General features: G+C 41.6%; 1 protein-coding gene across 3 annotated transcripts in view; it reads right to left on the bottom strand.

Annotated features, from left to right (window-relative positions):
- Positions 1-14,359, bottom strand: part of pola1 (polymerase (DNA directed), alpha 1) — a 40,155-nt gene extending 25,796 nt beyond the window's left edge. For 2 of the 3 annotated variants that reach the window (XM_058377002.1, XM_058377004.1), the window contains exons 1-26: positions 14,224-14,359; positions 13,185-13,309; positions 12,505-12,601; positions 12,336-12,416; positions 12,123-12,232; positions 11,956-12,018; positions 11,705-11,803; positions 11,447-11,597; positions 11,185-11,350; positions 10,915-11,090; positions 10,650-10,762; positions 10,274-10,387; positions 10,112-10,186; positions 9,895-10,033; positions 9,653-9,807; positions 9,456-9,540; positions 8,415-8,476; positions 8,225-8,314; positions 8,023-8,139; positions 7,757-7,932; positions 7,542-7,671; positions 7,322-7,441; positions 7,124-7,220; positions 6,917-7,041; positions 6,510-6,662; positions 6,279-6,401 (exon numbers count right to left, since the gene is read on the bottom strand). In XM_058377002.1, the coding sequence (XP_058232985.1) occupies positions 6,279-6,401; positions 6,510-6,662; positions 6,917-7,041; positions 7,124-7,220; positions 7,322-7,441; positions 7,542-7,671; positions 7,757-7,932; positions 8,023-8,139; positions 8,225-8,314; positions 8,415-8,476; positions 9,456-9,540; positions 9,653-9,807; positions 9,895-10,033; positions 10,112-10,186; positions 10,274-10,387; positions 10,650-10,762; positions 10,915-11,090; positions 11,185-11,350; positions 11,447-11,597; positions 11,705-11,803; positions 11,956-12,018; positions 12,123-12,232; positions 12,336-12,416; positions 12,505-12,601; positions 13,185-13,309; positions 14,224-14,272 (2,991 nt within the window). In that variant the 5' untranslated portion in view covers positions 14,273-14,359. The remainder of the gene's footprint in view (positions 1-6,278; positions 6,402-6,509; positions 6,663-6,916; positions 7,042-7,123; positions 7,221-7,321; positions 7,442-7,541; positions 7,672-7,756; positions 7,933-8,022; positions 8,140-8,224; positions 8,315-8,414; positions 8,477-9,455; positions 9,541-9,652; positions 9,808-9,894; positions 10,034-10,111; positions 10,187-10,273; positions 10,388-10,649; positions 10,763-10,914; positions 11,091-11,184; positions 11,351-11,446; positions 11,598-11,704; positions 11,804-11,955; positions 12,019-12,122; positions 12,233-12,335; positions 12,417-12,504; positions 12,602-13,184; positions 13,310-14,223) is intronic. The other variant, XM_058377003.1, reaches the window with a different exon arrangement.
- Positions 14,360-14,704: the final 345 nt, after the last annotated feature.

Genomic DNA, 14,704 nt, shown 5'->3' with positions numbered 1-14,704 from the left:
GATTGATGGCTCTGATTGGGAAAACGTCTAAACATTAGGATTTTTTTTTAAACTTCATGTTGATTACAAACATGATGATTATTCGGCTAATGGACTTCAAACAAAAATAAAGCATTTCAGTCACACGTCTTTCTGACGTTCGCTAATGCCTGGAAAGGAATACTGAAATGAGGTAATATTACAAATCCTTCAGAAACCTGACTATCCCCTTTTAGACGGAGTTGAGGATCGTGCTCGGCTCACACACCCGGTCTTTATGCAATGTGTAATTAAACAGGTCGGTGAATCAGAGGCTGTAATGTGCAGCAGGATGGGAGGATCGTCTTCAGCTCACGTTTGTTCTTGGCTGAATGACCAATAACCACACATGGAGGTTTAAAGTCACTCAAACAAAACCCACGTTGCAGCCCTGACTGCTACGCTGTCCGTTATTTTCCCAGAACAGCACAACCCCAAGAGTTTTATTCCCATTACACCGCAACAATTTGCCAACTTTTTATTTGTTAAACAACAAATGAAATGAATTACACTTCACAGCTGTTCGTGTATTCTTACATAATTTATCACCATATTAATACCACATCATCGTTACATCACCACATCACCCAGCCCTAACGATGAGCGCATTATATTATTTGACACTAACCAGCTATAAAATTACGTTTACTCATCCACATCCACAAGCTCGGGATTTGACGGACAACGAACAAGTAAGGCATTTGACATTCACGTAAACCACGAGCAGCCTGTAAACCGGCGTGTTACAGTCCGAGCCCCGCAGGTCCACACTCCACAACGCAGCAGGCATTTTAATCCCCAGTGGGCCATGAAAAACCTTGTAAAAGAAAGTATCTAGTGACGATTGTTTTGAAAAGCAGGCTGCTGAAAAGCATTCTGAGGATGACAGTCGCTCGCTTGAAATAGCCAGAGACACACTGAACTGTCAGGATGATCTATAGCTGCTGCTGTCATCTCTCTATTCCCCACACACACACACCTGGAAGTTAACTAGTAGATGTTTTAAACATCCACAACACACATACACACAGATATGCATGGTTTTGGTCACGTATCTTGATTTACATCCAGGCACATGCACAAACACACACACACGCGCACAAACCCCCCTCGAGTTAAAGTTATATGAGCCAGATTCCAGAGTACTGCTCTCATGGAACCTGAGGTGTCAAATATCCACACAAATCCCTTCTCTGATTTAATACAACCGCCTGAAATCACAAGCTGGCACCCCAGAGCTGAAAGTTTCGGAGAACCGGAGAACCCAGCCCTGCATATAAAAATATCACACAAAAGAGCAGCGCATTCCCCTGATGCATAACCTCTCCAGCCCAAGACAAACATATTAATCAGATCCTGTTCCAGCACGTGAGCTAAAGGCCAAAAAAAAAACTGTAAATAATAAAAGATGAAATAAAAGACACTTGAGGATACGTCTCATATTGCAGCATTAACATATAACCTCACATCTGCTGCTATTTATTTAAATGGTGAATGAAAGCAAAAGAAACAAAAAATGGTTTTCTTTAAGAGCAGCTGTTAACATATGGTCACGTTTTCTGTAAGGAAACGTTTTATTAATAAGCATTTATAGAAGGAGTCTCCAGTGTCATCCCTGTGTAAGGTCAGCGCTCCAGCGCCAGGCCTGTGTAAGGTCAGCGCTCCAGCGCCAGGCCTGTGTAAGGTCAGCGCTCCAGCGCCAGGCCTGTGTAAGGTCAGCGCTCCAGCGCCAGGCCTGTGTAAGGTCAGCGCTCCACCGTCAGGCCTGTGTAAGGTCAGCGCTCCACCGTCAGGCCTGTGTAAGGTCAGCGCTCCACCGTCAGGCCTGTGTAAGGTCAGCGCTCCACCGTCAGGCCTGTGTAAGGTCAGCGCTCCACCGTCAGGACTGTGTAAGGTCAACGCTCCACCGTCAGGACTGTGCCTGGATTAAATTTCTGACCCAGATTAAAATGACGAACATCCATTGTTCATTTATAAATGGTCAGAAAACCGTGTTTGGACTCATGTACAACTTTCTACTTCCTTCAAAGCAATCAGCATGCTGAAGTTATTACACTGCATTCCCATCAGGGCCTGAAGCACAGCACCACACCTACACTTACAACCACACCCAGCTCTGCCGTATTATTCACTCATTCACCTCCAATAAACTCTTTCATGAGAACAAAAGGAGAGAGCGAGAGAGAGAGAGAGAGAGAGAGAGAGAGACACCCCAGCGCATGCAGGATAATGAGATCGTTTGCACCTTTTATAGTCAGGTGTATCAGTATCAGAAAAACCCCAGCGCACTCTTTAGAAAATTAAGTCACTGCTCGAGACAATTAGACCGATTTCAACCAGTTTGACCAAGATCCTGTTGCTTCCTCGTGTCACACCAATGATGAGACCGTTGTAATTGAGCCCGTCGCTGTGATTCAAGACCCAGGACATGTTTAGGATGAGTGTTAAACCTGCTGGAATTTAAAATCAAAGTTGTAGAGGTCAGGCCTGGAGGAATTTATGAGAGTTTATTAAATATTTGGTTCTGTTTAATGTAGAGTCTTATTTACTGTTTAGTGTCACCCAAATGAGGATGGGTTCCCTTCTGAGCCTGGTTCCTCTCAAGGTTTCTTCCTCATATCATCTCAGGGAGTTTTCCCTTGCCACCGTCGGCAGAGCCTTGCTTGTTAGGGATAAAATAAAATAGGGATAAAATAATTTAATAATTTAATTTAATAATTTATTTTTATTTTTAGTTATTTGGGTTTTTTTAATATTCAAATAAATTGAATTGAATAAAAAATATATGAGACTTAAAATTTCTATGGTACAATAGAAATAAAACTGTGCTTTTCATCAAAAACAATTTGTAACCACTTTTTCCCCCCAAGTTTTAGCACTGACATTAATGCTAATAGAATTGAAGATTTTTTCTTTTATTTTTAAGGAATAAAATTTTAAAAGTTACTTTGGGATGGCCCCCAACAGGTTCTGGAGAACACATCAATTTAAAAGGCTCATCACGTTGGACTAAATAAAGCTCAACAGGCTGACAGTCATCATCAAATCCAAAAATGTCCCCGTGACTATTTGTTAAGTCCAGTAATATCGGGAGAAAATCCTTCACTAAAGACAGAATTAATAGCCCCTAGGAAGTGGGTCACCATTTATGTTTTATTCTGGGAAAGGTTAAAAATGACCTTTGTGGTTCTGAGTATAGGATCAGAGAAGCAGCGAATATTTAGACCACGTCTCCTGCATCAGCTGGACTCGGGTCAAGTCAGCTTCATCTGTTTTTACAGCACGAGATCCCGAGGATTACTTTTTGTTTTTTTCCCCTCCTTCTTTAACTCCTTTAAACTGAAGCTAAAGGAAGTTGAGAGCAGGTCAGAGGTCACACTCACTGATGTTCCACAACCATCAGCAGCTCCGCAACCACATCACTCCATTACCCCACCCCCTCAACACCAACACCACCACCACCCTCGGCGGCAATTTGTTTTTCCTCCCTCCGCCCGCTCAGCTGTAGTTCTGTACTTCGCACCAGGCCGCAGCACAAAGGTCCCGAAATAAAACAGAGGCTCATCAATCACAACAGAGCCCTCCACATGTAACACTAAGCCGTGTTCTGCGCCATACTCTGCATGCCAGGCCAGCACTGGGTTCACCACAGAACAAATGTTTCTCCAGAAAGGTCAGAGAGCTCAGAGTCACTCCTCGTTTCCGTTAGTTAAAACGGAGGAGCTCAGGTTGGATGGCTAGAAGGGGGACTTCCCAACTCCTCCTTAATCCATGGGGTAGATTTTACTCACAGTCTCCACTCGGTGACAAGTTTTGGTAGTGCTTTAAGAAGAAACTGACCATGTTCAAGTAAGAAACAGGAAAATCAAACATGACAATATCCACTTAAGATTATTTAAGATAAAATGGCAACAGAGACACATGAATGCCATTATTTATGTGTAAAGATCATCGGTTGCATTCTGAAGCTTATTAAGAAACTCAACGACTTTCCTGCATTGCTGATCTTAATATCATAACGATGACCTAAACGGTCTGATAACATTACTGTATGAGCTGAATTCTAGATTCTGACTGGTCAGGAGCTGTTGATGCATTCTCTCTGACAGCAGCTCACACAGTAGTGCCTCTGAAAGTGAAACCCCACACATCTTTAGTAAGCACTTTATCCTGATCAGGGCTGTGATAGATCTGGAGCTTATCCCAGAAACACTGGACAGATGCCATTTGACAAAATACGAATGTTGTCACACGGATGTTTTTGGGAAGTGGGAGGAAACTGGAAACCCCCCCCACACACACACACACAACAAAACGTTAAAACATCCAAAAGCAATGAGGAGCCAACAGCTGTCACGTTTGCATCTTTGAGGGTACTTCTGCTCTGTCTGTGATTATAAAAACACCACAGTTAAAAGACACAGACTTTTTGTTCATTCTGATGTCTAACGTGAATATTAACTGAAGCTCATGATTTTTTGCATCACACTGATTGGCTGATAGGTAGACACACTATATTGCCAAAAGTTTTGGGACACCCCTCCAGATCATTGAGTTCAGGTGTTGTTTTTCAGGGGTTGGACTCGGCCCCTTAGTTCCAGTGAAAGGATCTCTTAATGCTTCAGCTTCATACCAAGACATTTTGGACAATTTCATGCTCTTTGTGGGAACAGTTTGGGGATGACCCCTTCCTGTTCCAACATGACTGCACACCAGTGACCAAAGCAAGGTCCATAAAGACATGGATGAGTGAGTTTGGTGTGGAGGAACTTGACTGACCTGACCTCAACCCCATAGAACACCTTTGGGATGAATTAGAGCGGAGACTGTGAACCAGACCAACATCAGTGTCTGACCTCACAAATGCACTTCTAGAGGAATGGTCAAAAATTCCCAGAAACACACTCCTAAACCTTGTGGAAAGTCTTCCCAGAAGAGTTGAAGCTGTTATAGCTGCAAAGGGCGGGACAACTCCATATTACATTCATGTGCATGTAAAGGCAGACGTCCCAAAACATTTGGCAACATAGTGTAGCATTCCCTTAGTTATTATACTGCCTTATTATATTCCCCTCTCTTCCTTGTACACACCTGTATAGTTTTCAAATATTAGTCTGTCAAGTCTGGATCAGAGCTACATGTTGTGCTATTTGATCTTTTATGTTACTGATAATTAAATTACACAAACAAACAAAAGGATCAGAAGAAAGAGCATGTAAAGTTGCAGATGATTCACTTCCTGCAGGTTCTCACTGATCTCTGTTGGACCCAAGCGTGCTTGCCGTGTGTTCTCATCTTACTCTAAAAGAGCCTCAGTGAGGATGAGGAGAACACATCGGGGTTCGGCTGAAACGCCGAAGACGCTGTGTTTGTGAAAGCATCGTTAGAAATACCAGGAAATCCAAGCTGCGTGCTTTTGATGAGGGTGTGAGGGCCAAATCGCACTCCACATCAATAAATCTTCATTGGAATGCAGACGTTACAATTCGAGTCACGTCATAGGGTAAACGCAGAGGTGTGCCAGATGCCAAATCTCTTACCACCATCATTCTCATTCATTTCAGATGAATATAGTTTAGTTGGCAGTCCAAAAACGAACGAAAGAGAGAGAGAGTGAGAGCAAGGGGAAGAAAAAAACCCCCACACTACAGCAGCTGACAGCAGTAAGCGCATATCATAATGGGAGTAATTAGAGTAATTTGTGCCATGGAGCCAGACTGAGAGCTGTGTATTAGCATGAACAAAGTGGCTCAACACCGGCCGTCTTTATCTCATGCCGTGCAGGTCCACTAATCCTAACGCTCACTATTACAGCACCTTTAAAATGACTATATTGTGTGTGTGTGTGTGTGTGTGTGTGAGAGAGAAAGAAAGAAAGAAAGAAAGAAAGAAAGAGAAAGAGAGTGTTAAGAAGCCTGTACACGCCAGGAAGATAAATGCGGAACTTCTAAGGCTCGATGTAAAATAACATCTCACATTGCTGAGCATGAATATGTGCGTGTGAGCATGAGAGCCGAGAGCTGACGAGAGATTGAGTGTATAAAATCACAAGAGGGCATCAAACGGTTTTGTTAATGCATAATACACAAAAGTAGGTGTGAAACAAGGAAGAGCGAACCGTACAGCAAGGAAACGGGTGAACAAGGTGGAAATCTGGGTTTGTGCTGCCCCCTTCTGGCTGAGTTTGAGATTACAATATTCATCTCAATAAAAATGGTACATTTCAGTGTGTCAGATAGATAGATAGAATCATCACTCACCTCTCTACCTTTGTGTGTGACCAGAGCAGCCAGAGGTTTGGCGTAGAATCTACTGTAGGAGAAGCCCAGACACCCGTACATGCTGTTAGCGGTCAGTTTCAGAGCCTTCTGTCTGATATCATACTGCATACACAAAAGAGAGAGAGAGAGAGAGAGAGAGAGAGAGATTGAGATAAGCATCATTAAAATAAAGATAGTAACAAGAACATAAAGCAGTGTGCACCGACTGACCTGCAGGTAAAGGTCAGGATTCAGATCAGGCTGCTTCATCAGCTGTTTGACCTGCCGTCTGCGCTCCACCAGTTTACGAATCTCCTTTGGAAGGACGCCCATCTCCAGATCCGGGTCCGGAAGCTCCGGAATCTCATCCGCATCATCACCCTGCTTCGTCAGGAAATGTTAACATAATAGAGCGAGTGTGTTAACCTAGCAGGAGCTACAGTCCGATCTGTCTTTAGAAAATAAAATAAATCAACAGCTTATTTATATATATATATATGTATGTGTATATATATACATATATATATATATATATATATATATATATATATATATATATATATATATATATACATATATATATACATATATACATATATATACATATATATATATATACACACACACACACCACATACCTCCGTCTTTTTGCGTGAGCTGTACGCCTCTCGCTGAACTGTAGTGAAACAGATGTTAAACTCCTGGATGATGGACGGATACAGACTGTTGAAGTCCAGCAGCAGAATGAATTTATCATAAAAACCTGAGGGAAAGAAATAAAGATTTAAAAACACACACACACACACAGAGAGAGAGAGAGAGAAAGAGAGAGAGCACTGACTTACCAATTTTGGGTTCCAACACCAGACCTCCAGCATACGCAGCCTTTTTCCTCACCTTCCCAGACTTGCTCTTCCCAGCCTCAATGTCATCCTCCTCACCCTTCAACCCAAATATTAAAAAAAGAAAAGAAAAAGAGGCTTAAATACAGCATCAAAATAAGCAGAATTGTTGTTTTTTAAAAAAAAAAAAATTCTCCATACAGGCTCATGTTGCTGCTTCTTCATGAACTGCTTATCTGGAACGATGTAGTTCTTCTCATGGAAGGCATGAAGCAGCAGATACTCGTTCCTCTCCGAGCGGCCGCCCATCAGTGTCCGAGACTTTAAAACACAACAATGTGAATTTAACACACACACACACACACACACACACAGAAATATAGTGTGTGTAAGAGTCAATAGGTTAGATGTGGAAGCTCACCAGGACATTTCCGGCAATGTTGGTGATCTGCAGCGCCAGGGGAAGCACATTAAGCTCACACATGATCTGAAGGATGAGCTTGGCATCCATCCAGGTGAGTTCCAACAGGTAGAGGAGGTGAGGAGAGTCACTGAAAGAGTGTACATGAAAATTAGTATCATATTAATACAAATGATATTAATATGAATTTCTAATAACACTTTTTAACCATCAACCTGTAGAGGTTCCTGATGTTCTCAGGAGGTAGTACAACTCGCTCTGTCTTCAGGATCTGTGCTACCAGCTCAGTCAGGTGATAACTCTTACAGCGAATCAGCTCCTTAGCAGAGATCTCAACGTCACACACGAGTCGTCCACAGGCGGCGCTCTTCTCCGCGAACCCACCTCGGCCCTGGGAGGAAAGTTTCAGAATCAGCTCCACTAATCAGTGGCAAAGAGAAATGTCATGCTTTTCTTATACAAGTAATGAAGCTTCTCTCACTCCGAGTTTGGGCATGTTGGCTCGCCTCAGTCGGCCTATTTTGGACCAGAAAGGCACCTTACACATGTTGATTCTCTGCAGCAGTACTTCTAGGTCAAAGCCCAAGATGTCATGACCCTGACAGAGTAAAACGGAGTCCATCACAATTCAGGACACCACTATAATGGACTAAAACAAAAACACATTTCACGATTTCACTCACCACCAAAACATCAGGATCGATCTTGTGCAACTTGGCTAAGAAGAAGCCCAAAAGTGTGCGTTCTGTTGCTGCAATCTCAACAATGCCATTCTGAGGGAGAGAAAAAAAACAAACAAAAAAAACAACACTCTCTGTCAAGTGTCTCATGACCGTGCGCATGAACACAAATACCTCATCACGCAAAACTCACCTTCTTCTTAACTGCATCCTTGAAGTCATAGGGGTAGATGCAATCTGTGGGCTTGCTCACCACTGAAATATAGAAATAGATCACAGTCACCAGGAAAGCAAACAAATGAGGATTATGATCACAATATCGCACAAGTACAAGTCCTGAAGTGAATACTGACACTGGTGCAATCTGAATGTACACCAATCTGCTCACACTGTGAGCAGTGAGAGGTGAAATGAATAAGACTGAGTATCTCCTCATCATGGCCCCTGTTAGTGGGTGGGATATATTAGGCAGCAAGTGAACATTTTGTCCTCAAAGTTGATGTCAGAAGCAGGAAAAATGGACAAGCGTAAGGATTTAAGTGAAAGGGCCAAATTGTGATGGCTAGACCACTGGACCAGAGCATCTCCAAAACTGCAGCTCTTGTGGGGTGTTCCTGGTCTGCAGTGGTCAGTATTAAAAGTAATCTTTAAGCCCTGTAAGTTAAAGGCCCCCATGAAGGCCCCACTTCACAATTTAGAGGACTTAAATGATCTGCTGCTAACATCTTGGTGCCAGATCCCACAGCACACCTTCAGGGATCTAGTGGAGTCCATGCCTCGACGGGTCAGGGCTGTTTTGGCAGGAAAAGGAGAGGGACCAACACAATATTAGACAGGTGGTCATAATGTTATGGCTGATAGGTGTAGGTACACTACAGAACAAGTGCAAATGCATTTCAGGCAAAGCATGACCAAATACGTTGTTTATTTGTGTCTCTCAATAACAGTTCCCAAAAAAAAAAAAAAAAAAAAAACACAACACACAAATGGATCAACCGTTGCATGTTGCCATGGTAACACAGCCTGACTGACAGCCTATAGAAAGTGTAGTAACAATTTCAGTATAATGAACCATCACAGATTAGGGAAATTTACGTAGAGATCATGTGACATGTCCCAGCCATTTAACACTAAATACTAGCTCTCAGAAACGATAAATAATAGCAGTGACAAATTGTGAAGAAAAATAAACAATGGAAAAACTAAATTCATGTAAAGGTAATTTAAAACTCACCGCAGAAATGGGTCTGATAAGGGATGCGTGGAGGTGCCTTGTCCAGAGGAAACTTGTAATGAATAAGAGCAGCCAGAGACACGATCTGTACGACAAAACAAACCAGGAAATGGTCAAAAACCAACAACAACTACAGTCTGCTCCATTAATCTGAAAAGAGAAAAGTGCCTGTTTCTCCGAGAACTAATCTGCCTCACCTCGTTGTGATGGGTCTTTGGGTTGGGAACCGTCTTCAAGTTGATGGACATGACGACAAGCGGAGGAGGAGGAATGTCCTTCACCACTGAGATCAGGTCACTTTTCAAAGCAATGGCCTCCACTTTACACCAGCTCATGGGCTGACTGCACAGCTCTGTACAAAATCACATTAAAACACATTATCAATATACATCACTTAGATTTTTTCTTCTCAGATTCAGTTCCTGAACACGTAACTCACGCGGGGTCTTAACATCAAGCCAGCAGGGACCTCGTATCTTCCTGCTGAGAAGGAAGTGTTCCAAGCTGGAGGTGTTTGTACCAAACACATGGGAGAACGTTGAACCTTTCAGACCGGACGGTAGCTGGGGCATCTCGGCCTATGGGACAAACAGCCAATAAAACCAGAGAACAAGTAGACAAGAAATAAAAAATATTGTACATGTCATGCCACTCACTGAGTATCGCACTTCCAGGTATTCGCACTGGGTCGGCACATCCGGAATCTCAAAGGCGTAATTCTTCTCCACTTTCTGTCAGAGCAGGAAAAAACCACAGAGCACATTTTGAACTTTAAATAAATAAAATATAGAGCATGAGAGCAGGCCTGTGTAACTTACCTTGGACTTAAACTTCATTATTTTGTATTTTTCCGACAGGCTGCTAAACTCCTGGTAGACGTCCATTATTCCAACCGGAACATCGGTCACCTCACCAGTCACCAGGTTTACTTTCTGTTAGATAAAAAGGGATGATTAATACTGAAAACAGTATTTTTTATATATATATATATATATATATATATATATATATATATATATATATATATATATATATATATATATATATATATATATATATATACACACATATATACACACACACACACACACACACACACACACACACACACACACACACACATACACATACACACACTCAGATAAATATTTATAAGATATAGATCATGGATATTATACGTGTTCATGAACTCACTCGTTCTCTCGGCAGGAAGTACATCGTCCGTTCAATGTTCTTCACAGCTACGCAGCAGCTGACGTGGGCTTTTGCAGACTCAATCCACACCTTCCCAAACAGGTAAACCACACCTAAAAATCACATCAGGATTTACAGTTAAGTGTAAAACCTCTCTCTACTGATTCAAAGTTTCTTAATTTCCGCATGCCTCAGTGTGACCAAAAATAAAACAGCAGCACACCTGCAGGTGAACTTAGAGGTCAGACTTTTTAACAAAGCTCACCTGGTTGGTTGAATTGATCCTCGAAAGCATCCAGCCAATAAAAGCGGAACACCGTTTCTCCATCAGGTCCTTCCACCATTGGCAACTGACTTGAGTCCACTTGTACCTCCACAGGAGATTCATCACCCTCATCCTCCTCCATCTTCCCCCAACAGGAGCCACCCATCATGCCTGATCTGAAGAAAAAAAAAATAAAACAGCCAGGTCCATCACCAATATACACACACTACAAATTCAGCCATTAACACAGGTGTGTGAAGACACACTTACATCAACAACTCATCCTCAGGTTCAGTTTTTGGCTCCAACTTAACAGCAGGTTTCATCTCAGGTTCCGTCTCCACTTTAACTGTCGTTTCCTCCTGTTGCTGCTGCTTGGTCCCCAGCTCCATAGGCTCATCAAAGTCCACCTCATCAAAATCTAACGAGTCGCACGCTGAGAGGAAGGAAATGACAATAAGTACACATATAGAGGTGAAACATTAATGACATTTAAATGTGTCAAAAGTAGAAAAAGAGAAGAGACGAATACCTTCCTCAGGTTCCTCCACTTTGGGTTTCTGGGGGTGGAGACAGGAGGCGGGTTTAGACGCAGGTTTAGACGCAGGTTTAGGTGTGAGGTCAGACGAAGGTGGGCGAATCACAGCATTTTTGGGCTTTGAGGCAGAGGCTACAGGTGACTCCTGTGATGAGAAGGACAATGTTTTAATTAAAAAAAAAAAAAAAAAAAAAAAAAAAAAACCACAAAGTTTTACAAAGGTACAACTGGGATAAAGTGGACACTGGGGACCTTGGGGGTTTGTGATTGGACAGCAAAACGGTTCCTGGGTGATCCTACAGCTCTCTTCTTCAAGGTGATGACAGGTGGAGGAGTAAGATGCACTGATTTCTGAGTGAGAGGGGAAAAAATGATAAATAAATACACGGAAGCAAGATTTTTTTTAATAATGCTGACCTCCGATTGGTCAGAACGGATTGTTGATTATTTTCTAATAACAGTGCTAAATGGAGCATTTTTTATTCCTTACAAAATTTCCTTACCTCAGAGTGGAGATCCTCCAAAATGTCTCCCAGCAGTTCATCATTGGTGATGTCCACATTTTTCTGCAACCCACACAATAATGTAATAAACGGTTATAACACTGATACCCATACATATATAATATCCATATGTGTATAATGATAATAAAATAAGCTCCATCGCTCACCTCGGCAGGTTTTTTGACGTTGCTGTTCATAAACATGCTCTTGATGCTGTTGGGTTTACTCACAGATGCTTTCTTAGCATTCTTCCCGTCTCCTCCTTTACTTGGTTTGTCTGTTATGCGGCGAAAAAACCCCACAAAACATAAAAAAGACAAATAAAAAACAAACACAAAAAACAAACAAACAAAAAACACTGACAATTCAATAGTGCTTACTTTTAGAGCTTTTTTCCAAGCTGGTATCCTCCAGGTCTTCATCAAAGATCTCTCTTCCATCTTCTACATAACCTGCTCCATCTGAGAGAGCAGATGTAAATAATTTAGTACACACTCTATACGATAACCGTAACACTGATCATGAGCTTATGTGACTGAATGAACTCACCATCATCAATGATCCAGTCGTTATCCTGCCTCTCCCGGACCATCCGTGAATACTGATCCTCGTCCACCTCCTCATACACTTTCTCCATGTCCTCCACCTGCATCCAGAGATCAGGGTTAATCAGTGCTGTACCAGGAAACCTGCTGAAATATTTTATTCTACCACATGCGGATTACACACAAGTCAAAACTAGTTTACTTCATACATCTGTTAAAGAAAAGGCATGAGAAAATACACAATACTGATATCAATAAAATACTACACACAATAATGCATTCAGTTTGTAATGACAACAAACTGAACCACTGCAGCATCAATCCATTATATTATAAGAAACTTACACTTTATTGCCAAAAGTTTTGGGACATCTCTGAATTCAGGTGTTGTTTTTCAGGGGTTGGACTCGGCCCCTTAGTTCCAGTGAAAGGAACTCTTAATGCTTCAGCTTCATATCAAGACATTTTGGACAATTTCATGCTCCCAACTTTGTGGGAACAGTTTGGGGATGTTTCCTGTTCCAACATGAATTTTTACATGGTATTTTAACATGTATATCGATATCCGAGACAACAAAATTCTCTCGCATGCCTAATATTAACACTGCTAGATTGGATAAAGTAAATAAACACCACCGCAGCGCATTTCCTCACCCCGATCTCCAGCCTCGGTTTAAGACTCACCTCATATTTCACCTTCTCTCCCCTTTTAGCTTTTTTAATCTGCTCCAAGGCAGATTTACGGCCCACTTTCTCTTTCTTCTCTCGCCTGGACCGGGACGCAGCGAGACCGCATGCAGCTCCGTCATCTGATGAGAATACACAAACACTTCTCTTAACCAACACATTAAACAAATTCATCTTGAGTCGTTTCATATAAAACAAAATGCCTCATATCTGTTTGTCCCCCATTACGGTAGCTTTTTAGTGGCATCATCTGACACTAGAGGAATCATGTGACTTTAAAAATGTTATTATTTGCAGACTTTAACTGTTCATTAATGTTATTTAACTCCACTAAAATGCTGAAATAAAAAATATACATCTTTGCTTTCTTCAATCTCTAACATCCACTCAGCAGACGACTAATGGTGTCCACTAATCATTCGATTACTGACAGAATTTAAGCCTACAGAGGGTTTTACCCAAAGTATTGGCACCCCAGTAATACTGAAGGCTGCAGGTTTCTCCTCAATACAGCAGGGACGGTGATTTATGTATGTGCTTTACATTGTTTTCATAGGTCACCTGACAAAATGGCTGGTGAATGCAGACTTAAAACACTAAATGTGAATTTTAGACTTTGGAAAAATAAAAAATAAAAAGGTCTGGAAATTGTTTTTATTTTTTTAAAGCAGGACAATGTGCTGGTGCTCGAGCTTTCCAGAAAACGCACGCGCACCTCTAAGAGTCTCTCAGAAAAGTATACCGATTAGCTTGTTCACGCATTTTTGCCGTACAAATAAATGTTCAGACAGAAATTATTAACATTTTAAAAGATATACGATTTGACAAGCCTCATATAAAAGTGGATATGAGGGGGGGGAACGTACATGACATTTATTGTTAGCTAATTCCTCTCACGTCAGCTTAGCCACAGCAGCGAACTGTCACAAATTGTTAGCAATCAGCTACAAAATATTAGCACACCTTCACGCGCTCGAGAATAATTCAACCTGACAAAAAACAAAACAAAACAAAACAAAACAAAATATAACCTCACCGTAGTCCCCGCCGTCCCCGTCTTTTTCTGGATTAGAAACCGGCGCCATTTGAGTAAAGAAATTTCAGGCTGACCAAAACAACAGATTCCGCGCCAAATCACCTTCGCGGGGAAAAACTCATATACCGGAAGTGTCGTAACAAAAAGACACACGAAACGGCCAATCAGAATTCAGATAAAGACCGACGCAGTTGCAAGCACGCCCACAATATCACCGTGTCACTGCTACAAAAAAGATAAAAACTGAACATGAAGGTGAAGATTGTTTTTCAGTACATGTTATTATGTATTCAGGTTGTGTACACACAGGTTTGTTCACAAAGTAATTTAATTTATAGAAACACTTCAAATATATAAACTTATACTGCTGATATTACTTAAATATCTAGATTTTACCCCGTTTTTCACATTCCAACTGGAAGACAAGTGCAATGTTGTCTTTTTAGAGTCGCTTGAATAGAATAAAGAGACATGCACAATA

This window comes from Hemibagrus wyckioides, linkage group LG23 (assembly GCF_019097595.1).
Source record: "Hemibagrus wyckioides isolate EC202008001 linkage group LG23, SWU_Hwy_1.0, whole genome shotgun sequence".
In the NCBI taxonomy this organism is placed as follows: Eukaryota; Metazoa; Chordata; class Actinopteri; order Siluriformes; family Bagridae; genus Hemibagrus; species Hemibagrus wyckioides.
Note: the sequence above shows the minus strand (reverse complement) of the source record. Positions and strands in the feature narration are given on the sequence as shown.